Genomic DNA, 25,961 nt, shown 5'->3' with positions numbered 1-25,961 from the left:
GACTGGGGTAGAAGAATTGTTCTAGAAGAAAGAAGTCATCTTCTAAACAAAAGTAAAGAAAAACCTATTTCTTCTTATAAAACTAGACATAGGGAATCTTCCCAAAGATCCTGCCTGACATCCAGAAGCGGCGGCGGGGGGGGGGGGGGCGGTGGGGAGATGGAGAAGAAAATGGTCATAATGTAGACAGGAAGAGATATTTCTGCCTTGGAATCGAGAAGAGTGCCTTTTACAAGTCACCCCTGGGAATTCTAAGCTGGTGGCAGTAATACTTAGTATTTCGGAAATTTGAGCAGCATGAATACTCGTAAAGGAGAGACTGTGGCAGCCACCAAAAGAAGAAACAGACTCAGAAAGAATTCTAGAGCTGATAGAGCCCAAAGTTTATCTGATACATGAATCCATCTACAACATTCCAAAGAGATTATTCAATCCACTGTCTCACTGACTACCTCCAGGAACTGGGAACCACATGGATAGCTCAATCTTTTATTAAGATAAAAACAATCTCACTTTAACACTTTCTTGTTGGTTACTGACTTTTTTCCTCACACAGATGATTTCAAGACCTCTCTCACACCTTTTTTGAACCAGTGTTTGATGACAAGATGGTTCAGTGGAAAGAATGCTGAAATGATCTTCAGAAACTGAAAATCCATTCTTCAACACTTGCCACTGATTATATGGCTAACACTGAATAAACATTCAATAGCTTCTGGCTTTTGTTTCCTAAATTGAAAAACAAGGTAATCTCTAAAATCCATAAACATTCTAACATCCTCTAATTCCAAGATTTACTATGCATGGTTTATCCACTACAAATCTGTTTACTCTGGCTAAGAGTTCTAGCATGTCTAAACCCCTTAATGTGGTGCTCAGAATTCAATAGGAGATTCTAGAAATGGTCTCTTCAGTAAGGAAGAGTGGAATTATTATGTTCCTTTTTCTAAACACTGTATCTACATTAATAAAGACTTGGATCAAACTGGATTTTCTGAGGCGACATTACATCCTGGGATCCTGGACATTACATACCTGGGATCCAGGCACTGTGGATCCGACTAACAAATCTTAACCAATACTGCACTGAAGTTTCTCTCCCTTATCCCTTACTTCCCAAACTGATTTTCTGGTACTGAGTATAATATTTTAGATTCTTTTTAATTAGCCTGCATCTTGATATGTTTAGGTCACAATCTTAGCCTTTTGATTTGAATTGATACCCCAGAATATTCTTTCCAATTTATGAAGTAGTTGATTCAGATTGCTGATACCAACAGCATTCTCAACAAAGACACGGATTAAGATGCCAATTAAAATGGATGACCTGGGCACCTGGGTGGCTCAGCAAATTAAGCGTCTGCCTTAACTCAGGTCAGGATCCCAGGGTCCTGGGATAGAGCCACACATTGAGCTCCCTGCTTGGTGGGGAGCCTGCTTCTCCCTCTTCCTTTCCCACTTCCCCTGCTTGTACTCTCTCACTCTCTCTTTCTCTCTGTCAAATAAACAAATAAAATCTTTTTTTAAAAAAATGGATGATCAACAGAAAAGGGTAACACTGAAAATAAAGCTTATACCCCAAAAGCTAGAAAATGAGCAATTAACTCCAAGTAAGCAGAAAAAGAGGAAATAATAAAGGTCAAAGAGGAAATCAATGAAATAGAAAATAGAAAGTAAAAGGAGAGAAAAATCACTGAAACCAAAAGCTGGTTCTTTGAGAACAGTAAAATAGATAAACTTCTAGGCAAGACTGATCAGGAAACAAAATGAAGACAGAACTGTGAGTATCAGTAATGAATGAGGTAACATAGCTACAGCTAGTAAAAGAATAATACAGGAATAGTATGAGCAACTTTAGGTCAATAAATTCAACAATTTAGATTAAGTGTACTAACCACTTGAAAGACATCAGCTACCAAAGTTTACTAAAGAAGAAATGGATAATCTAAATACTCCTATTTAAACCTTCCCACAGAAAAAGCTTTAGGCCTAGATGCCTTCATTGATGAAGTCTGTCAGATTCTTAAGGAAGAACAATACCAATGCAATACAAACTCTTCCAGAAAAAAGAGGTAAGAATTTCTCCCAAACTCATTTTATAAGGCCAACACTACCGTGATGCCAAAACAAGACAAAGACATTACCACCTGTAGACAAATACAGATGTAAGAATTTTAATGAAACTTTAGCAAATCTAATTCAGCGATATTTTAAAAAGGTATGCAATGACAAAGTAGACTGCTATATACTGAGTGTGGGTATCCTCCCAAAATTGATATGAATATTTATGCCCAATGCAATGGTATTAAAAGATGGCACCTTTGGGAGGTTGCTTAGGTTCTGAGAGTTGACCCCTCCTGAATGAGATTACAAAAAAGACCCTACAGACATCCCCTCATTCCTCCCACCATGTAAGGTTATAGTGACAAGATGGCTATTAGCAGAGGTGAGCCATCAACAGACACCAAATACGCCAGTTCCCTGACGTTAACCTTCCGTCTCCAGAACTGTGAGAAATAAATATCTATCGCTTATAAGCCACTCAGTTTATAGTATATTGGCAGATCAGCCCAAACTAAGAAATGGTGTTTATCCTAGAAATAGTTGATTTTTCATTTAAAAATCAATGTAATTTACCATATTAACAATAAAAAGAGTAAAACTATATGATCATCTCAACAGAAGGGGAGGAAGCACTCAACAAAGTCCAACACTGCTTACTCCTGATAAAAACTCATAGGGAGGGAGGGGGGTTGGGAGAAGGGGGGTGGGGTTATGGACATTGGGGAGGGTATGTGCTATGGTGAGTGCTGTGAAATGTGTAAACCTGGCGATTCACAGACCTGTACCCCTGGGGATAAAAATTTATTATATGTTTATAAAAAATTAAAAAATTAAAAAAAAAAGAAAAAGGAAAAAAACTCATAGGGGAAAAAAAAACTCTTAAGAAATTAAGAACAGAAGGAATATCCACTCTTACACTTCTATCCAACATTCTATTAGAAATTCTGTCCAGTGTGATCAGGCAAGAAAAATAAAAGACAACTAGATTGGAAAGGTAAAGGTAAAACTGTATTATTTAGAAGATAACATAATGGGAGTGCCTGGGTGGTGCAGTCAGTTGAGCATCCGACTATTGGCTTTGGGTTGGGTGGTAGTCTCAGTGTCGTGAGATCAAGCCCTGCACTGGGTTCCACACTCCGTGCACTCTGCTTGAGATGCTCCCTTTCCCTCTGCCCCTTGCCCACTGTGCTGTCACTCTCTCTCTCTCATGAATCTTTAAAAAAAAAAAAAAAAGTGATGACATGATGGTATGTAAAGCTGCCAGAACTAATGAGTGAGTTTAACAAAGTTGCAGAGCAAAGATCTATATACAAAAATCAACTCTACTCCTATATACTAACAGTGAATAACTGGAAATTGAAATGGAAAGACAACACTATAATAGCATCAAAAAATGTTAAGTGCTTAGGAATAAATCTGACTAAAGATGTGAGAAACTTGTACACTTAAAACTACAAAAGGTTGTCAAAAGAAATAAAAGAATACCTAAGTGAAAGGATCTTATTTATAGGTTGGAAAATTAAAGAGAGTTGATATCATATAGATGTCAATTGCCACCAAAATAATCTAAAGATTCAACACAATCCTAATCAAAATCTCAGTAGACTCTTATTCTAAAATTCATATAGAAATGCAAAAGACCTACAAGAGCCAAACAAAAAGCCAAAGAAGAACAAAGCTAATATCAAACTTACTAAAGCTACAGTAATCAAGAAATAGACCCAGACATATACAGACAACTGACTTTTTACAAATATGCAGAGACAATGCAGTGAAGAAAAGGACAGTCTTTTCAACAAATGCTGTTGAAACAATACCTGTTGTTAAAAGGGAATTTTCATCCACACATCACATTGAACACAAAAAATTAACTCAAAATGGACTACAGACCTGAATGCAAAAACCTAAATCTATAATGCTTTAGATGAAAATATGAAAGAAAATTTTTGTGACCCTGTGTCTTAGTTCACACAGCTACAACAAATTACCACAGTCTAGGTGGCTTACACTACAGAAACTCATTTGTCATAGTTCTGGGACCTGGGAAGTCCAACATCAGTGTACCACTGTGTTCAGGTTTTTGTTTTTTGGTTTTTTTTTTTAAAGATTTTATTTATTTATTTGACAGAGAGAGATCACAAGTAGGCAGAGAGGCAGGCAGAGAAAGAGGAAGGGAAGCAAGCCCCCTGCTGAGCAGAGAGCCCGATGTGGGACTCGATCCCAGGACCCTGAGATCATGACCTGAGCCGAAGGCAGTGGCTTAACCCACTGAGCCACCCAGGCGCCCCTGTGTTCAGGTTTTGATGAGACCCTCTTTCTGGCTGGTAGTCAGGTGCCCTCTTATGTTTCTTCACACATTTCACACAGCAGAGTACAAAGAAAGGAAGCAAGCACTCTCATGTTTTTTCTTATAAGGGTGCTGATTCCATTCAACATATGATTCTGGAGGGAATACAAATATTCATTCCATAGCACCATGAATTAAGCAAAGAATTCTTGGAGTTGACCAAAAGCATGATCATAAAGGAACAAACTGATAAATGAAACCATACTGAAATTTTAAAACTTCCATTCTTGGGGCACCTGGGTGGCTCAGTGGGTTAAGCCTCTGCCTTCGGCTCAGGTTGTGATCCCAGGGTCCTGGGATTGAGCCTCGCATCGGGCTCTCTTCTCAGCAGGGAGTCTGCTTTCTCCTCTCTCTCTGCCTGTCTCTCCATCTACTTGTGATCTCTGTCTGTTAAATAAATAAAATCTTTAAAAAAATTTTTTTAAACGTTCATTCTTGAAAAGACCTTTTAAAAGCTACAAAGAGGGAGAAAACCTTTGCAAAGTCTACATCTAATAAAGATCTGGTGTCCAGAATATAAAAAACCTCCCAAAACTCAGGAATAAGAAAAAATAAAGAATCTAATTTTTTAAATGGGCTTAAGATTTGAAAAGACATTTCACTGAAGAATATATAAATGATAAATAAGCACAAAGAAAATGCTCAATTATCCATCAGTAATTAGAGAAATGCAAATTAAAACTACAATGAGATACCACTATATTGCTACTAAAATGATTAACATTAAATAGACTGAAAATACCCAGCAATGGAGAGAATATGGAAAAACTGGGTAAGTGGGAATGTAAAATGGAATGACCACTTTGGATCTCAAAAAAAAATCCGCTGATTGAAAGAAGCCCAATAAATAAGAGTAGACACTGTATAAAACATTAGAAAGTACCAACTGATTCAACAGTGAAAGAAAGATCAGTGGTTAACTGAGAAGGGGTAAAATAAGATGGGGTGGAAAAGAGGAATTACAAAAAGGTCTGAGGAAGTTTTGGCAGTGATGGCGATGTTCCCTGTCTTAATTATACCAATGCTTTCATCAGTGTATACAAATGCCATAACATCAAATTCCATATTTTAATTATGTATAGCATCTTAAATCAGTCATACCTCAATTAAGATGATAAAAATATATATTAACCAGGAAAAAGAAAATGGCTTTTCTTCTTGTCACTTATAAGCTTGTCAGATTAAGGTATTCAAGGATTATCTTTTAAAAAATGAGAAGCAGACTTCATTTCATTTTGGGGGAAATTTTTTTATAAAAACAAAATGCTTCATTTTACAACACAGAAAATTAAATATCTTTATGAAAATTTATAATTTTTAATCACATGAAGAATACATTTACAAAAACACTTAAGAAAATTCATAACCAGATTCCATTTTCCTGTTCTTCTGAATACTTAGGGCTAAAAGTAGAAGCCAGTTATGCTAGTAATAAATCCTGTAATAAAATCTCGACTAAAAAAAATTCCATAGCTACAAAGAAATCATTCCAGAAATACACATTTACTCATAAGATTTTTCTTCTCTTTTTTGTTGTAGTAAAATTATACAACATAAAATTTACCATTTTAACCATTTTTATCTTTTCTTTTAATATTTTACTTATTTATTTGACAGAGATCACAAGTAGGCAGAGAGGCAGGCAGAGAGAGAAAGAGGGGAAAGCAGGCTCCCTGCTGAGCAGAGAGCCCGATGCGGGGCTCGATCCTAGGACCCCGAGATCATGACCTGAACCAAAGGCAGAGGCTTTAATCCACTGAGCCACCGAGGCACCCCACCATTTTAACCATTTTTAAATGTAGTGGTATTAAACACACTCACAATGTGGTACAACCACTACCACTACTGCCAAACTTTTTCATTACCTCAAATGCATATGCTACTACAGCCGATGACAAAATGTTTATTAAATGAAAAAACAGCAAGAAATTCAGGGTACTTTTTTAGAATCAGTCTTGTAAATCATAGATGATATGAAAGTACACAAGAACAATAGGCAGAAATTACTGGCTAGTGATTAAATCCATCTGATAATTCACAAATTTATATTTGTAATATATGTTCAGTTACACTGCATTTTTACTTATTAATCTAAAAACAGTATCATACTGATTGAATATAGTGACCTTAAATAGTCTACTTAGCTTTTTTAATTAATTTGACCTAATTGTTTTTTCTAATTTCTCACTAGGGGTTCTTAAGGACCTGAATAAGAAATGCTAATTGGAAATACCAATGCCATCTTTATGTTATTACTTCAGCACCAACGTCAACACCTCCATAGAGAACAAAGAGATTATGAGAAAAAATTAGTATATAGATTGAAGATATCCACAAGCAACATCAGAACCCCCTAAAATCTCTTCTTACTAAGAAATAAAAGCTAAAATCTTTCAAAAATACTTTGCACAAATGCCCAGAATTTATGTTTACAACAATCAACACTTTGCTTCTACTGGGTTACTACAAATAAACATTGTGTAGATTTTTTTGGAGAGATGGGGTAAAAACAAGAAAAAGAAAACTAAAATCAGAAAGCATAACCTTCACTCTTCTAGGTCCCTAACACACAACCTATAATAAAAGTAGACGAGAATGAGGTCCTCCTATAATCCACAGTCCTCTTCAGATAGTGCTGTGCAGACATACTAAAAAGTTAGAATCCAAATCCAAATGCCCAATGGAAAGTTCTAATTTGAAAAACAATAAACTACTCCACTCTATACAAAAGTGAATAAAAAAAAAAAATCAGGTTTTCACCTTGGTGTTTATTTTTTCAACTATTACCAAAACAAAACAAAACAAAAAAATTCATTCTACCAGCTGTTTTTTTTTAATTCCCCAAAATTATAAGCTTAAATATGAATGCAAGGAAGCTTCAAAAAAAATAAATTCTACAAGTGACACAGACTGAGAAATCAGCAAGCAAAATCATGCCAAAAATTACTTTAAAATAAGCCTTGTTTTCTGTTTAAGTAAATTCCATTTACGAATGCTCTGTGTCAGGCGCCTGGGTGGCTCAGTGGGTTAAATCCTCTGCCCATTTGGCTCAGGTCATGATCTCAGGGTCCTGGGATCGAGTCCCGCATCGGGCTCTCTGCTCAGCAGGGAGCCTGCTTCCTCCTCTCTCTCTGCCTGCCTCTCTGCCTACTTGTAATCTCTCTCTGTCAAATAAATAAATAAAATCTTTAAAAAAAAAAAAAAGAATGCTCTGTGTCTGGGAACACCTGGCTGGCTGAGTTGGAAGAGTATGAGACTTTCAGTCTCAGGGCTGTGAGTTCAAGCCCCATACTTGGAGTAGAGATTACTGGAAAAACAAAACAAAACAAAACTTTGGAAGGGAGGAAAAAAAAAAGACTGCCCGGTGTCTTGATAAAGATAATGGTCGCACAAAACTGAATGCACTAAAAATGCCAGGAATCTCAGTACACTTTAAATCGTTAATTTTGGGGTGTGGCTCAGTTAAGCATCTGCCTTTGGCTCAGGTCATGATCCCAGGGTTCTGAGACTGAGCCCCGTATCAGGGTCCCTGCTAAGTGGGGACTCTGCTTCTCCCTCTCCCTGGCTTGTGCTTCTCTTTCTCTCAAATAAATAAATAAAATCTTTAAAAAATAAGATCACTCATTTTATGTTATATTAATCTCACACACAAAAAAAAGATTTCTGTGCATATTTTGGGTCATATAGCAAGCTAAAAATTATGAATCTGCTTTTTCCAATACTCTTGAAGAAGCAAGCATATGGCCCTAATTGTTAATGGCAGACAGCTAGGGGACTCCCAACACGAAAAAGGATACAACTATAAAAAAACACAAAAATTGTGTAACTGGAGATTGGATGATACCATAACTAAATAAAGTCAGCATTCCTCTGGACTTCTAATTGTGAAATCCATTCAAAACAGCACCAAGACTCTTTCTGGATACTGCTGAAGTAGAACAAAGAACTCACGATGATCTCTTAATGCTGACATGCATTAGACTAACAGCCCAAATGTTGCAGTATACTGGTCAACCAAATAAAGTCCAACTTTAAAAAAAATTTAAGCCCCTTGGAAATTTGGCCTCATCCTTACAGCTCACTATTCACCTGTAATAACCCTCTACTTACAGTGCTCTACTAAATCTCCCTTGAATGTCTTGCACCTCTTTGGTTTTGCCCTGTTGTTTCTCTCTTCCTGGAAGGCCCTCTTCTACACTTTAAGACCCAATGCAAACTCACCTCTTCCATTTATCATATTCTTACTACTTTATTTATGGAAATTCTTTAATGGCTATTCTGGATAAACTGCTCCTGAGAATATCTACCCAATATACTGTTATTCTTACATTGTTAAAAATTCCTCTCTGCTGTAAATACCCTAATTTATTTACTGTGTCATTGGTGGACTATATCATGTTTTTCCTTAAATAGAAAAGACTAGTTGTTATAGTCTTTTTAAAGATATTACTTATTTACTTGACAGGAGAAAGGGAGAGAACACAAGCAGGGGGAGGCATAGAGCTGGAGGGAGAAGCAGACTCGCCACCAAGCAGGGAGCCTAATACTGGGCTCTATCTGAGGACCCTGGGATCATGACCTGAGCCAAAGGCAGACACCCAATTGACTGAGCCACTCAGGCACCCCATGGTTGTAGTCTTTTAAAAAGATAACAGCAATCCATCCTTCTACTAAGATGAGGGGCATCCCAGTAAGGGAAAATAAGAGTATAAAAATAATACATCTTACAACATAAATCACCTTATTCTGTTCCATTCTTTCTAAAAGAAATACATAAATTTAGTTATTTTACCTTCTCATTATAGTACTAAAATATTCCTTTGTGAACAGCCTAATCAGAACATATTTTGGAACTGCACAGCAACTGTCGAACAATAAAACTCTTAAATATATTTAATCACACTAGATTTGCAATGCCTGATTCAAAGTGTAAATATTTCAAACTTTAAGATTCATGTGCCTCAGGTATATATGCAAAATTAATTGCATGTGATAACACACCAATATAAATATAATTTCCCTTTCTAACCTCACTGATTGCACCTCTTGTAACAAGCACATAACTGATCAAATTCTCATCAAAAACCACAAATTGGCACTCCATCTCACAGGTGATAAACTATGTTTCACTGCTTGACCTTCAATAAAGAAAATGAAAATTTAATCAGGACAGGTAGATTCCCTACCCCCAACACTCTAATCCCAAAAAGCTGTACATGTAGTTATGCTAAAAATGTTATTCAATCTTAGAATTCATTGCATTTCACTTTTTCAGCTAGAGTAGATACTTTCAAGTCGAAAATATACTAAGAATCTAAGCTTTAAAGAACAGGTATTTTGGGACGCCTGGGTGGCTCAGTTGGTTAAGCAGCTGCCTTCAGCTCAGGTCATGATCCCAGTGTCCTGGGATCGAGTCCCACATCGGGCTCCTTGCTCGGCGGGGAGCCTGCTTCTCCCTCTGCCTCTGCCTGCCATTCTGTCTGCCTGTGCTCACTCTCTCTCCCTCTCTCTCTCTGATAAATAAATAAAACCTTAAAAAAATTATTAAAAAATAAAAAGAACAGGTATTTTATCTCTTTTAAATACGCACGCACACAAACACACATGTATGTATATATAATTTTTATTTTACTTTAAGTGTGTGTGTGTGTGTGTGTGTGTACACTCACGAAGGCAGGTGTAAGTATATATGTATAGGTATTTCTTTCTGCTAGAAAGGAAAATCTAAAACAATGAATAATTCAGTATTACTGATACTTTGAAAGAAGTGCCCAGTATGGCTTCTAAAGATATTAAGATTCATTGGTTATCACTAAAAGAAATTAGCCTCCTTTGCAAAATAGCTAATCCCAGATGCCACCCTGGAAATACATGAGTGTGAAAAAAATCTATCATATCAGATAGAAAAGAAGCTATCAAAGGTTATGACAGTCATATCAAAACAAGTGAGGAAACCACCTGAAGAGGCTCCTACTGGTCCAAAATTAAAAATTTCATCAATAATAAGGATAAAACTATACTGGACCAAAACATACTAAGTGTGTTTAAATATATTAATTCATTAATACACTTTAAAAAAATTTCACCACTCATCTTCAGAAAATGTTAGAGAATCAATATTATTTTGAAAAGTAGAAAATAAAGGGTAAAAAGTAGGCAATTACTCTACCTTTTCTAAAACCATAGCTAAAAATAACCAGTTTATGAAAGGAAGTTTCTTGTATAAAATTCTGGCTAATAAACACAGGAATGCTGGAATATTACCATTTTGTGAACTCAGTAAAGTCATGGATCTAGGGCTAGGCGCTGATCATCAATAGCTAGTAACATTACAAAAACAGAAACAATCTGATATTACATATCCCTCTTAATAGAAGTATACATCCACATGTATAAAATGTTCTTAAAAAAATACATACGCATAACATTTAATTTGAATTAGATGAAGCCTCTAGATTTAACTATAAATTTACAGGAGATACCAAGAATAGAAATTATATTAAGGTATACCACATGAATGTAATCAGTAAAATCCAGACTCTTGGAGACAAAGAAAACCAAACTAGCCAGTTTGTTCTACCAAATAACAATAGTATTTTAAAAAAGAAAAACAGAAAATGCAAAATAAACAGAAGAGTTGGAGGGGAAACCTATAGATCAACTCTGACCAAGACACCTTTTTTCAATAATTTTTTTTTAAGATTTTATTTATTTATTTGACAGACAGAGATCACAAGTAGACAGAGAGGCAGGCAGAGAGAGAGAAGGAGGAGGAAGCAGGCTCCCCGGGGACCAGAGAGCCAGATGCGGGGCTCGATCCCAGGACCCGGAGATCATGACCTGAGCTGAAGGCAGAGGCTTTAACCCACTGAGCCACCCAGGTGCCCCAAGACACCTTTTTTCAAAGAGAGAAATATTCTGTGCTATCCAATAAGGTTGCCTTTAACCTCATGTGGCTACTGTGCACTTGATGATTAAGGATCAGAATATTCCATTTTAATTTTAATTAATTTAAATAGCTATATACTACTACTGTATTGGATGATGCCATTATAAGTCAATGGAAAATTAAGAGACTTATTAATCAATCTGCAATTTATCAAATGATGGATCTTATTTGGGTCCCTATTCAAACAAATCTTTTTTTTAAAGAGTAGAAAACACTTAGGAAAATGTGAATACTGTCAGATATTTAATATTAAGAAATTAGTATTAATATTTTTATGTGTAGGGGCACTTGGGTGGCTCAAACTATAATATAGTTTGAATTTGCTTCAAACTAATTGGGGGATGGAATGAAAGAAGATTAGGCATTGTACTGATAATGACTGAAGCTGGGTGATGGGTAAATGGGATCCTGGATAAATTCTCTATATTTGTATGTCTCTGAAAATTCCCATAGTAGAAATTTTGGAGGGAAGAGGGGACACTTAACTTGTATTCTAGGAAGAGGTTTGCTTTTGTTTGCCCCAGGAAGGACAGTAGATACTAGAAATATATAAGAAATTCTTAGGAGGGATGGTTTAGATACTTTACAGGTTAACTCTGGTTACATGCTAATAAACTGTCCTTTCGTTTTTAATTTTATTAAAGAAAATAATTATTTGAGAAAGAGAGCATGCAGGTACATGTGAGTGGGGAGAGGGGCAGAGAGAGAGGTAGAGAGAAAGGGAGAGAATCTCAAGCAAATTCCTTGACCAGTGAGGAGCACAACATGGAGCTCCATCCCGCAACGCTGAGATCATGACCTGAGCTGAAATCAAGAGTCAGACCATTAATCAACTGAGCCACCCAGGTCCCCAAACTGTCCTTTATTTTATACACTCAAGCCTGACTGTCTATTGAGCAGCTTTTTACTTTTTGGGTGTCATAACTGAATTTTTCTTTGACATCATTTGACGGTTCCTTTCAAAGTGGTTAGATTAGAATGTAAAACCAAATGCCTCATTTGGACCTGTAGATGATGTGGTTCACAATTTGAAGTAAGAGCATTACAATGTACATTCTTTCAATTTAGATTTAGAGATGTGGAAGGACAAAAAAACACCACCATCACCACCCAGCCAAAAGACATCCATGTCAAATCCCTGGAACCTGTGATGTTATCTTATTTAGGAAAGGGTTTTTAAGATGTAATTAATGACCCTGAGAAGAAATCATCCTGAATTATCTAGGTAGCCTTAAATCTAATGACAAATGTCCTTAGATACACAGAGGAGAAGAAACAAAGTAGAAGGCAAAATGAAGAAGCAGAGATTGGAGGAAAAATGGTCACAAGCCAAGCAAACAGGCAACCACTAAAGGCTGGAAGCAGCAAGTTCTCTTCCAACACTCCACAAGTGCAGCTGGATTTCAGACTCTGGCCTCCAAAACTGCGAGAGAATAAATTTTTCTCATTTTAAGGCACTAAGTTTGTGGTAAATTGTTAAAACAGCCACAGAAAACTAATACAAGGAATTAACTACTCTTTCAAATATTCCTTCCTCATATTGGCTCAATAATTAGAAGCTATCGTGGCTCTAATTTTTTGAGCCTCTTTTCCATTTTGAAGGCAGGAATTTTTGTTTCTTTTATTCAATGATGTACATCTACTGCTGGAAGCTACTCACTGATCATAACTTTTTATGTTTCTTTCCACCTTTTTCAGTGGCATTCTTTCATTAAACAGCTATAGTGGCCCTGCCCAAAGAAAACAAAGAGCATAAAGAATAACTTATCTTACTTTAAAGTCTGCCATCTTGAAGCTTTAACAATTGTTCCAGATGTCTAATAGCTAATTAAGGAAACTCTATCTAAAATCATCAAGTTCATTCATTTGATATATTATCTTTTCCTCTAACACACAGAGTATATACCAATAATTCCCAAAGCTTTTTTGTTTCATGATTTAATGTTTTGTAATTATCCCCTCTACTTCATGACCTCTGTCCCTCAAACTTACAATTTTTTTAAAAAGGCACTGTGTGATACAGTATTTTTATATGTTATTGATTTTTAGAAGGGAAGGAAAAATTGAAACACTGAAAACACTTTACTTTTGTGGTATGCAAAGAAAGGATTATAAACCTGTGTCCCAAGTGTTTCTTCCTTTCTTCTAGCTTGTTACCTGTATGCTACTCAGACTTGATAATCATTTTTGTCACATCATTTTACGCCATACTTACATCATTATCTTGTGTTTTAGCAATGAGCATCCAATTATATTTAATTCTCTTTTAGTAAAAAAGAAGGCATTTCATCAACTTGAAGAGCAGTACTATTTACTATTCAGAAGCACGTCTTTCGTATTAGTGAACTAGCCTGAGGTTAGTGGCACCTTTATGGAACACACAGATTATTTTTGCAGGTAATAATACTATCTAGAAGTGGCCATTTCTGCAATATAAATGAATATGTAATTCTACTCCACTTAAACATGAAATAATACTCTTCAGAAATAACTTCAGTATACACCTGAAACTAATGTAGTGTGTGTCAACTGTACTTCGATTTTTTTAAAATCCGAAAGAAGAAAGAAAAAGGAAGGAGGGGAGGGAGGGAGGGAGGGAGGAAGGAAGGAAGAAAGAAAGGAAACAAGAAAGGAAGGAAGGAAAGAAGGAAGAAAAAAGAATGAAAACTTTATTACATGGTTTGAATATCAATCAGATCTTCTTATCCTTTCTTAGAGAAGTTAATGAGAGGATTAAAAAGTATATCATTGATATAGAGATGATAATTATCTTTTTGGGTTGGCTCTTGTCTCAACTTTCACTCTTAGCCATCTGTATTTCTCAATGGCTCTAAAAACAAGGTTGCAACGACTACAAATGAATCAGTATTTCATTTTTTCAGTTAAACTCTCTACTAGTCGCTGGTTTATAGTCTTCTCACGTAATATTAACTCATTACAAGCAGAAATATTTTTGAAAATCAATAATAAATGACTAAACAGTACTAATAGACAAGTGGAAAAGACAATCTGAAAATGTAGCAAATTAGACAGAGCTCTCCCTATTATAAATATAAAATAGTTTTATTTCCAGTTCAGAAGAGTCATATAAATAATTTTTAAGGATGATAATGATACACAAAATGGAAAACTGGGGGGAGGGGAGATACAAGATTATAAATATGAGAAAAGTAATATATTATGAATGCATAGATTTGACAGTAATCACACACATGCAAAAACTACTTCATGAATTTTAGAAATGCAACTCAGTCTTCCATTCTCTAAAACTAAAAAGCAAGCTCACATCTGTTAAAACAACAAAGACCTGGGGACAGAGGTGAGGTAGAAGAAGATGCCTGAAGTGGACTCTGTCCATTCAAGCGTATAATCGTAATGAATAATTTACAAGCATACTTTCATCATCAATGCCACTAAGAGCTGAATTCTAAGGAGCTTAGGGAGACTGTAACACATCTGCTAACCAAGCTGAATAAGCAGAGGAAACCTAAGCAAAAATGATCCAACAAAACCTGTTTACAAGACTGGGGAGGGCACAGGAAAACAAAAGACATGGCAGAATAGCAGAGACTGGTGTAGTTGTGGTCACTGACTTATGTCCTTAATGTATATACTCATTCCTCTTCAGAAAATCAGATAGTTATATTAAGCCAACTGAGTCAGAGAGCTGTACTAGGCTAATATTAGCTATATAAACTCCCCATCAAAAAGAATATAAGATAAGGAGAGGCAGAGTGTGAAAGGAAAACAAAGCATCAGTAAATCTTTCCATTTTAACAAATAATCTAAAACATATATTCCACTGAATAAATATTCTGCTGAAATATATTTAAAAATTCTAATAATTCATACATGATTTTTCAGATTTATACTTATTTCATTATTTTCAAAAGAAAGCATATCAAACACACAAAAAAAAACCCACAAAAATAAGCAGGTTGTCTTACAAAAAATAGTCACTCAACAGCTTATAAAATAATGATTTCTCAGCAGTCAAATGAAACTCAACGCTTGGCATCAAGATAACACAATGCCACAAAAACACAAAATCTTTAAATGAAGATCTCATCTGCTTTTCTACTGGTTTTAAAGAAATGCTACATGTGTCATCTCAGACTATACCTTATGAAATTACAGCATTAACATTATAAAACAACGAATAATATGCTTAGCCATCTAACCAGAAGGCAAAATTCTGCATCTCAAGATCAAGTTAAAAATTAAAAAATAAAAATAAAAACAAGAAGCAAGCTAGGCCAATCTACTCCTTTTTTTCACCACAAATAGTACTTTGGCTTCAAAGAAGATGGAGGGAAAGGATTCATTTTATTCCTACTCATTGATGTGCTCAATAAATACGTAAGGTATTTCAGATACAAGGTATCAAACAAAAAAAGACAAAAATCTCTGGTCTAAAGGCACTTATATTGGTCTCAAGAAAACTAATAAATCAATGAGAAAAATAAATACATAAGATATCAGAAAGTGACAAATAATATGCCAAGAAATAAATAAAATGGCATGATAAAATTTAAAGTGACTGAGTGGCTATATAAGATTGGATATTCAGAATGCCCTTTGAAGGACATAGCCACAAGAATTAAATGATTCTCCTCAGGTAGAGAGCTAAAAAAGCCTATTCTAAGAGTAAACTAGACCTAATTTAGATTTAGAAAGAAAAGCAAAATGACTAGAGCCTAGTAACCAAGGGAGAAAATGGTAGAAGGTAAGGTCATGACCACAGGACCAGATTATTTGGAGTCCTTTGGTCAGAGTAATAAATTTCTACATTATACCCTTGGACTGTAAAAAGGAGCCTTATGAAACTCCACTGTCATGCTTTTTGTAAAACTGCTGTTGGGGATACTAATCACCACACCAAATACTCTTCATGAAGGTCCAAAGGAAGAATTCCTCTTAAATCTCACGGTCATTAACAGCAGAACTTTTTCTTTCTTTCTTTTTTTAAGATTTTATTTATTTATTTGACAGACAATAGCAGCGGGGGGTGGGGGGTGAGAAACACTAGCAGGGGGAGTGGGGGAGGGAAAAGCGGGCATCCCGCTACACAGGGAGCCTGAAGGATCATGACCTGAGCTGAAGTGAGATGTTTAAGGACTAAGCCACCCAGGTGCCCCAGTTGAACTCTTTCTGAGAAACTGATATAAATCTACCTTATGTGAATTCTGATGTTAATCATTTTCTCATCTATCTCCTTAACCCCAGAAAATTCAGAGCTGAATTTACAATTAGCTTCTAGCAATTGTATAAAACCTTAAGGTATCTATTTTTTTTAAATAAATATTTTCTTTCAGAATAGTTTAAGATTCACAAAAAAGTTACAAAGATAGTCCAGAGAGTTCTCATATACCCCCCACGTTTCCACTATCATTAACATCTTATATAACTATGGTACATTTGTCCCAATTAATGAACCAAAACTGAAATATTATTATAAACTCACGTCTATAATATACTTAGATTTCCTTAATTTTTACCTGATGTTCTTTTTCTGTTCTAAGATCTTTAAAATATCTAAGTCTACGTACTAAATTTACTGGAGCTTTATAGTACTATTATATCTTAATTCCTCCCTTATTCTAACCCCTGTAACTCCTGTAACTCTTATCACCCAATATATTTTAATTCTATAAACTGCCCCCAATACTTCTGGGAACCACGCAGAATAACAACAACAACAAAAATGAGCAGAGAGAGAGTTCTTAAAAGATAAAAACAGCTTTTCCCCAACAAGTCACAAGTTCAGTATTATTCACTATTAACACTTCATAAATCCTTTAAAAATACAGAGACTCAAAAAAAATATTCAATTACGGGGCACCTGGGTGGCTCAGATGGTTAAGTATCTGCCTTCGGCTAAGGTCATGATTCTGGGGTCCTGGGATCATGTCCCGCATTAGGATTCCTGCTCAGTGGGGAGCCTGCTTCTCCCTCTGCCTTTCTCTCTGTCTCTCACGACTAAATAAATAAATAAATAATCTTTTTTACACGCACGCACACACACACACACCCATCCAATTAAAAATTGTATTCAAATATATCATTTGGATAAAAATGCAAAGTCAATTTTTCCCTCAGAGTTAACTACTATTCACTGTGGTCTGTTACTGGGTCCTTTAGTCATATAGCCTGTTTAAAGAGTCTGTAAAGTCAATGTGTTTGTGTCTAGGAGACTGTCTTCAAGATAATAAGCTGCTAATTGTAAACAACAAAATAAACCAGTTACTCCCCCCCCAAAAAAATGCAAAGTCAATATGAAAAAGTCACTTTTATGTTTCAATATTGGTTTTTCCTCTGGAATTCTCTCTTTTTTAGGTACATACAACATTAATGATCCTGATTGTCCTTATTGAGCCATGCAACATTAATGTGGTCTCAGATCACACAAATCTAAAATGAGGGTGAGGCAAAATGATCTTATGAAGTCCCTTTCAGTTAGAAATGTCAATGATCTCTTAATTCTGTGACCTAGGTTGACTGTCAGATGCTATTTTGCTGTCACAAGTAAAGAGCAGAAAACAGTAATGCTTCTAAACAAAAGAAAGTATATTTTAAAAAGAGAATGTCAAAGCCTGAAGCTTTACTTGAAATTAAATCAGAGAAAAACAAAAATTGATTAATATAGTATATAAATAATATTAGTATATAAATTTATATCTATATAAACTATGTAAATCAAAAGTACCGTGGGAAAGGGGGAAATTCCCCCCCAAAAAAAGTTGTGAATATTTACCCAAGGAGATTAATTTCATAAAGTGGCTGAGATACCAAATGGGGAAAGACAAAAAGCATGAAAGAAAAGGTTAAAAAAAAAAAAATCAATTCATCATTTTATATTTACCACTAGTTCTCTATTATTGAAAATTTGACTACATCAAATGGGTATTGCAATTAAGGGGTCTGTTTTCACATCTATACTAAACTGTTTTGTCTCAAAACAATCCTGTTAAGGTGTCACTGATTTTCTGCTGAGAACCGTTAGCTGACAGCTTCATTTAACCTGTCCCAAATACCCAATACCTCACTGGCAGCAGGAATTGTAAAAACACAATAGAGTTTAACGGTTTTTCACATCACTTTCCAAAAATTCCTTGAAACACTATTCTACAAAAGACTGACTCCACAGATTCTAAGTGTATACCTGATCTTGACATTAAAAAAAGATCCACATGGAATTAGAGGGTATCATACTTAGCGAAATAAGTCAATCGGAGAAAGACAACTATCTTACTAACTAACTTTATCCTTTCAGAGTAAATTTCACGTGTCATTCATTTATATATTTCATGTATTATTCATTTATATATTGATTCATGAAAAATAAAGGGTCTCTTTTTATTTAAAGTAGATGTCTTATAATTGTAATTAAGAAGTGCTCATATTCCAAAACAATATACAAAAGAAAGCTTAAGGACTTATTCTCAGGCATTCTTTATCAATTTATATTTAATCATAACTAACTTATGATCTCCCTGATATAAGGAAGTGGAGATGCAACATGGGGGGTTAAGGGGGTAGGAGAAGAATAAATGAAACAAGATGGGATTGGGAGGGAGACAAACTGTAAGTGACTCTTAATCTCACAAAACAAACTGAGGGTTGCTGGGGGGAGGAGGAGGGGGAGAGGGGGGTGGGGTTATAGACATTGGAAAGGGTATGTGCTATGGTGAATGCTGTGAAGTGTGTAAACCTGGTGATTCACAGACCTGTACCCCTGGGGATAAAAATATATTATATGTTTATAAAAAAAATTAAAAATTAAAAAAAAATATCCACAATTCTAGTCACTTTAATATTCTCATTCTACTGTCATGGTATGCTGCTCTACAAGTCTTTCTGCAGGAAAAAAAAGATACCAATTTAAATACTAAAATGTTTAATTATTAATGCCATTATTTAAAAAATCAATAAATCGTATAAGCTTTAACATGGAATTTAAGTCATAATCTAAGTCACAGAATATTTCCAAATGTAAATAGTTAACAAAAAAACAGATTATCCAGAAGAGTAAGTAATGATATATATCAAAAGAGATTAAATATAAATTGATAAAGAATGCCTGAGAATAAGTCCTTAAGCTTTCTTATGTATATTGTTTTAGAATATGAGCACTTCTTAATTACAATTATAAGACATCTACTTTAAATAAAAAGAGACCCTTTATTTTTCATGAATCAATATATAAATGAATGACACGTGAAATTTACTCTGAAAGGATGAATGCAGCAAAATACCATAAATCTGAATGCTTATTTATTTGAGTAAAAAAAGCAACTTTAGGTGAAAATGTCTTAATTTCTTAATGCACTGAAATTATTTTGTTTGGTGGGTTTTTTTTAAGTGAGGAAAAAGCCCACTTTATTAACAAAGGGTAAAGGCACTATCTTGAAATGTCCTACACAGTTGCAAGAAAATGACTCACTGGTATAAAAAATTGTGTCTGTGGTCAACTTCTTATCAACAGTTTCATATACTATGCCTTTTATCAAATAAACCACTTCACTCTTACAGAACCCATTTCAAGTCACCTTGAACGAGAAAGCTATTTATTTTACTATAACTCATCTAAAGTAATAAGTCAACAAAAATTTTCTGTTTTTATAAGATTTTATTTATTTCAGAGACAGAGAGAGTGAGCAGGGGGAGGGGCATCAGGAGGAGCAGACTCCCCACTTGAGCGGGGGGGGGGGGGGCCCCTGATGTGGGGCTAAACCCCAGGACCCTGAGATCACGACATGAGCCGAAAGCAGATGCTTAACTGACTGAGCCACCAAGGCACCCCAGCAAAAAATGTTTTTTAACTTTAATAATGATGTACCTTATAACCATTCAACACATGTAATTATTCAGTACAGCTCTTAATTACTTTGATTCAATACAATAAACATTTTGAAAAATATAAACGTCCTCTGGATGCTATAAAAAACAAATGCTCCTGTATTCTAATAGAATAATCTAATTATCAATGAACTTAAGAATCTTGTAAACCTACTGGCTAATTACTATCTTAAAGAAGTTAGCATTAATCATATTGATCTAAAATTATTTAAGATTTATGGCAGGGGTTCTAGACTTTGGCTATTTATTAGAATCACCTAGGAGAGTGTAGAACTATCAATGCCTGGGCTGGACTCCCAGGTCCTACTTTAATTCGCTCAAGATGGGAACAAAGTATCAGTATTTGTATAAAACAAACAAAACAAACACAGGTAAACTGAATTAAACATACAGCACAATTGAGAACTATCAACTTGGGATATACTTCAGTTGTAAGACAGAAAAAACTTGCTCCCTGGCACCAAAAGTTTTAAGTCTACTAAAAACTTAAGGTGTAGGAAAAAAAAAAAAGGTGAAGAAAAAGAGAAAAAAGCATTATATTAAAACAAAATCAAGGCCTAGCAAACATTTTGCCTTTAAAAAATGTTAAAGTTGAAAGCCCTATCTTAGATTTGTTGATAGATAGGCTTACGCTGCTTTATTTATAGATAACAGCTAAATAAAAGCAATACAAACATAATGGTAAGAATAAATGATAGAAATAATTATCATTCAAATTTAACATCACAGAAAGACAGTAAATTAATATAGTATCACAATCAAATGGGACAAAATTATAGTCAATAACATCTTCTAACCTCAATACTACACAGAATAGTGTTTCTGTAAACCACTTTCCAATACCTTCGATTCTTAAGTACCTCAAAAGAATTCATTTAAGAAGATACAGTTACATGGCTCCAATCTGAGATTAGAAAGAACAAATAAGCGCAGAATATTTCCCTTATGAAAGCAGCATATACATCTGTATGATCAGCCACAATACTCTCTTTACAAAAGGGCCCAAAGTTAACATCTCTGAGCAATGAAATAAAAAAAGTTCTTAATTATAAGCATTTTAACATATTATCAAAGAATTCAGTTTCTCTCTAATAACAGTTAAAAGTGTATGAAAATCACTAGCACCATGAGCCGGCATGAAGGGATGAATGAGGATCACCAGAACATGTCAAAATAAGTCTGTTACAAACTGGATGGTAAAGCATACAAGAAAAACTAAAGATAAGTAGCCCAACCTTGAGAATAAAATTAAAAGAACCAATAATAAAAAATTACACAGGATGAGGGAACCAGTTAAACTTCCATGTAATTTCATTTTTCTTAAAATGAAATTTTAAGAAAATTATTTTTAAAATATTCTGAGAGGTACTCTTTAAGACATAAAGAACATTTTGATAAATAAGTATTTTCTGTTAAACATTAGAAAATTAAATATATTTTAATAATAAATTAAATATTATTATAATCCAAAATTCAGTGACATATTATAAAACTAATACCCAAGTGCTAATACCCTGGTAAGGATTTCAAGATGTTAAAGGAAGCACATTTCGAATGCAGAATGGTTAGAGATGAAAGATGTAGAATTCTATGTAATTTTAAAAAATGAGATTTTTTTTTTTTGCTTCGGGAGTAGAATTCAGTGATACAGCAAAGAAATGAGATTTTTAATTATAGACCTATACTTTTATATTAAACAACTTAAGCATCTGTTACATGCCATAAAAATAAGCCTCCAAAAGCCTGTCACTAGAATGACTTCACAGAATTCCAGTTTGGTGTCTTATAAATATATTAATCTATACACACTATCTAGATTATTCTTGGTATATACTTTTTCACATTCATCCTTCCTGAGTAAAATGTGGTATGAAATTTTAAAAGATTACCCAGCATCGGAGGAAACACTCCCTCAAGAAATAACTGTTGAATTAGCTCCAGTATTTAATGACATAAGAACTCTTACAACTTTAAATTATAGCTGTCCAAACCTACCAAAGGTTAAACCCATAAGGAATGAGCTAGTGAGCAGAAGCTGAGATAACAGAAAAGCTCAATAAAGGTAACTGGAGAGACAACTACTGTCCTTAGATCAGCAATTTTTTGACTGCCGAAGTGTGCACATGCATTTAGATACATGTTTATATCACCTACACACATATACACAGTAAATATGCTTCATTGCTTTGTTTACTAATCCCAATCTAAAAAAACATGGCATAAATAGAAAGGAAAAACTAAATTGCCCAAACTAATTATGGACTAAGGATTTACTAAAGGATGGATGGATGAATTGATGGATGGATAGAGAGACAGATATAAAAATATATTGGGGGGGAAGGGAGAGGATACAGATAAGAACTTTGACTCTAAACCAGTATCTGTGATTCACAATGCTAAGGTGATTCAAGGACATTGTAAGGGATCTATTTTAGGTAAATGTGAGCTTAACAAACAAAAAGCTGACTGAAATATAAAGTAATCATAACATATATTTTCAAAAGCATAAAAGATCTGTATAACAGGGCAGGATTTATTAGTTTTCTACTACGCAGTTTAAAATATCTTCCCTTAAAAAGGGATTTTATGTGACTAAATTAGGGATTAGTACATCTTACCTTCCACAGAAGGTGCCTGATCCTGAGCTGAATACAGCATATCCTTGAAAGCCTATTAAAAGAAAAAAAAGTGCATGAAATAATGAGTAATCTTTAAACTAACAGCATTTGATGCTAAACAATTACTTCTTTTTTAATATCCAAACTACGCAATCCAGACTACTAAACTGAGAATTTAGTAATATACTTCAATTAACTTTAGTAAGCTGAAACCCAAATACTATACTTTCATATCAACCCAGTATTGTCCAATCTTTAAGAAAATGACTAATATGTACACTTTAAAAATTAAAGGGCATTGGGAACAGAATGAAAAATCTCCTGAGAGATCATAAACTCTCTTGACTAAAAAAAAAAATAGCGAGAGAAACTGAGAACAATGGTCTGAAAGGTATATATGGAACAGTGCTTAAGAAAACATGAAACAATGAATACAATTTTTTTCTTTTTGTAGTAACATAAAATTTACCATCTTAACCATTTTCACATTAACAATTCAGTAGTGTCAAGTACACGCACATGCTATGTAGACAATCTCCGGAATTCTTTTTATCTTGGATACAGTCTTCAATGAAGGCTTGGAATGTCCTCCATAAGAGTGCAGGACTATAAATATATTTATAGATTGTTTTTCTTCCAAACCAGTGAATTAACTACCAATAATATTTAGGTAATTTGAATGGCCGCAGTTTGGTCTCCCAGTAAGTGGTTTGGGAGCAAATCATTTCCCCACACCTATCAATATAGTAGAATCAACTGAGTGGATAAGGCTCCATTGCTGAAGAGCTGGTCCTAAACAGGTGGCTATATCCAGTCCCAAAGCTTCGAAACTTCAAATACCATCTAACACTTGGTGATTCCCAAAGTGGTCTCCAACCTCCCTCAACAACTGACATTTGGAGTCAGATAATTCTTTGTCTGGGAAGAGGCTGAGGGGCTGCTCTGTGCATAATAGGATTTTTAGTATCATCCCTGGCATCAAGAGACTCACTAGGCTGATCTAGATACCAGTAGCAACACCTCCACCAAAACTGTAACAACCAAAAATATCTCCATATACTGCCAAATGTCCCATGAGGGTCAAAATCAACACAGCACCCCCACACCCAGAACCACTGCCCTAGAGTCTTTCAAGCTTAAACCCTCCCAAAAAAGGAAATAAATCTTCTGGGTAACCCGTCTATATTCAAATCTAGTAAATTATATTCTTCCCAAGTGAATTTAACATTTGCTTTAGACCAGTGACCAATCTGTTAATTCTCTGACTAACCAAGCTTGACAATATATGTAAAAAAGTTTCCCAATGAAACAAAATTAAAAGTTTTAATCAATACAATTTGTTCATTTTAACCCTTTTTTTAAAAAAGATCTTCATAGGAAAACTATGTATATTTAAATATTTTAAGAGTGCACATGCTTAAATCCTTAACATTAAGATTCACTATTTATATAAAATTTGAGACACTACAGTAATGCAATTGTGGTATAATAAAAAAAATTTGCTCTTTGTTTCAGGTTCCTGGCACAAATTTCTGAAACCTTTAGAATCTACTCTCTTTTATACACTGAGACAGTTCATGGCGGGCAGTGGGGGGAGGGGGTGCGAAATAGCTTCAGGGTGGTGTTTGGTCCCCAGAAGAACTGACCACCTGATTAATGTGATTAGAGGGTTAAAACTTTCAGCCCCACCCCCAGATCTCTGAGAAAGAGGGAATGGCTGGAGACTGAATTCAATCACCAGTGGCCAAAGATTTGTAGTCACCCAGGCAGAAGTATGGGTATCCTGGGTACCCCATTTATAGCTGGCATCTCAAGTGAGGGCAGTCTTGGGGGACTAAGCCCTTACCCATGGGGTCTGTGCTAACTCTGGATAGTTCGTATCAGAATTAAAGTGAATTACTAGACACCCAATTGGTGTCAGGGAAATGGTTATCAGCATCAGAAAAAAGAACTAGGGGGCACCTGGGGGGCTCAGTGGGTTAAGCCTCTGCCTTCAGCTCAGGTCATGATCTCAGGGTCCTGGGATCGAGTCCCACATTGGGCTCTCTGCTCAGTGGGGAACCTGCTTCCCCCCCCCACCTACCTCTGCCTACTTGTGGTCTCTGTCTGTCAAATAAATAAATAAAATCTTTAAAAAAAAAGAAGAAGAAGAAGAAGAACTGGTCAGAAGAAGTGTCTAAAAACACACAAACAGGGGCACCTGGGTGGCTCAGTGGGTTGAGCCTCTGCCTTCAGCTCAGGTCATGATCTCAGGGTCCTGGGATCGAGCCCCACATCGGGCTCTCTGCTCGGCAGGGAGCCTGCTTCCTCCTCTCTCTCTGCCTGCCTCTCTGCCTGCCTCTCTGCCTACTTGTGATCTCCCTCTCTGTCAAATAAATAAATAAAATCTTTAAAAAAAAAAAAGACCCACAAACAGAAATCTTTTTTTTTTTTTTTTTTACAGAACCTTCATTATTGGATCACAACTTTTCTAAGATTACCTTTGAAGCTCAGGCTAGTGTTTACTGACCACTAATTCTTAAACTTATTTATGTACAAAAGCCCTAAGTATATATGACAAAGGTATGGAACTTCTTTGAAGATCAAAGTATATACATTCACTATTTTCTTTACAATTTCAGATGTCTCAAGGACCACTAACCTCTAGTCTAAAAAAAGAAGCTAGTCCAGAAGATTTTATCAAACATCTGAAAGTCTTTGTCAGTTTGGACTAGAATTTCATATTAAAAATCCTATACAAGCATAGAGTGGTGGTTATGTTAGAGTCTTCCATAAAATATTTCAAGAGAGTAAATGAATAGATTACTTAGAGGAAAGTAAATCTCTAGATAGAAAAATAGAAGAAGAAACACATAAACCCAGCCAGAGAATGTTTATAAAAATAAATCTATTATGGGAACAGGTAATATCGGAGACTCAAATATCTGAATAAAGTTCTACTTCTGGAGTATAACAGGCATGTATACCAAAATTAAATGATGCTATCAAGAACGAAATAAACCATTAATGACAAGCAGGATGACTACATAGTAGAAGCTCAATGAATAGTTCTTGTATTCAAAAGCCTTTCTTCCTCAAAAAAAATTATTTTAAAAATGAACAAAGCACACTGCAAAAGGATACT

The 25,961-nt window shown here is 35.0% G+C and overlaps 1 protein-coding gene across 1 annotated transcript in view; it reads right to left on the bottom strand.

Annotated features, from left to right (window-relative positions):
• The window catches only part of XPR1 (xenotropic and polytropic retrovirus receptor 1), a 242,107-nt gene that overhangs the window by 186,290 nt on the left and 29,856 nt on the right, over positions 1-25,961 (bottom strand). The window contains exon 2 of the mRNA XM_044267224.1: positions 22,838-22,889. Within this exon, the coding sequence (XP_044123159.1) occupies positions 22,838-22,889 (52 nt within the window). The remainder of the gene's footprint in view (positions 1-22,837; positions 22,890-25,961) is intronic.

This window comes from Neovison vison, chromosome 10, assembly GCF_020171115.1.
Source record: "Neovison vison isolate M4711 chromosome 10, ASM_NN_V1, whole genome shotgun sequence".
Taxonomy (NCBI): Eukaryota; Metazoa; Chordata; class Mammalia; order Carnivora; family Mustelidae; genus Neogale; species Neogale vison.
The sequence above is the reverse complement of the archived record's forward strand: the minus strand, read 5'-3'. Positions and strand labels throughout refer to the sequence as shown.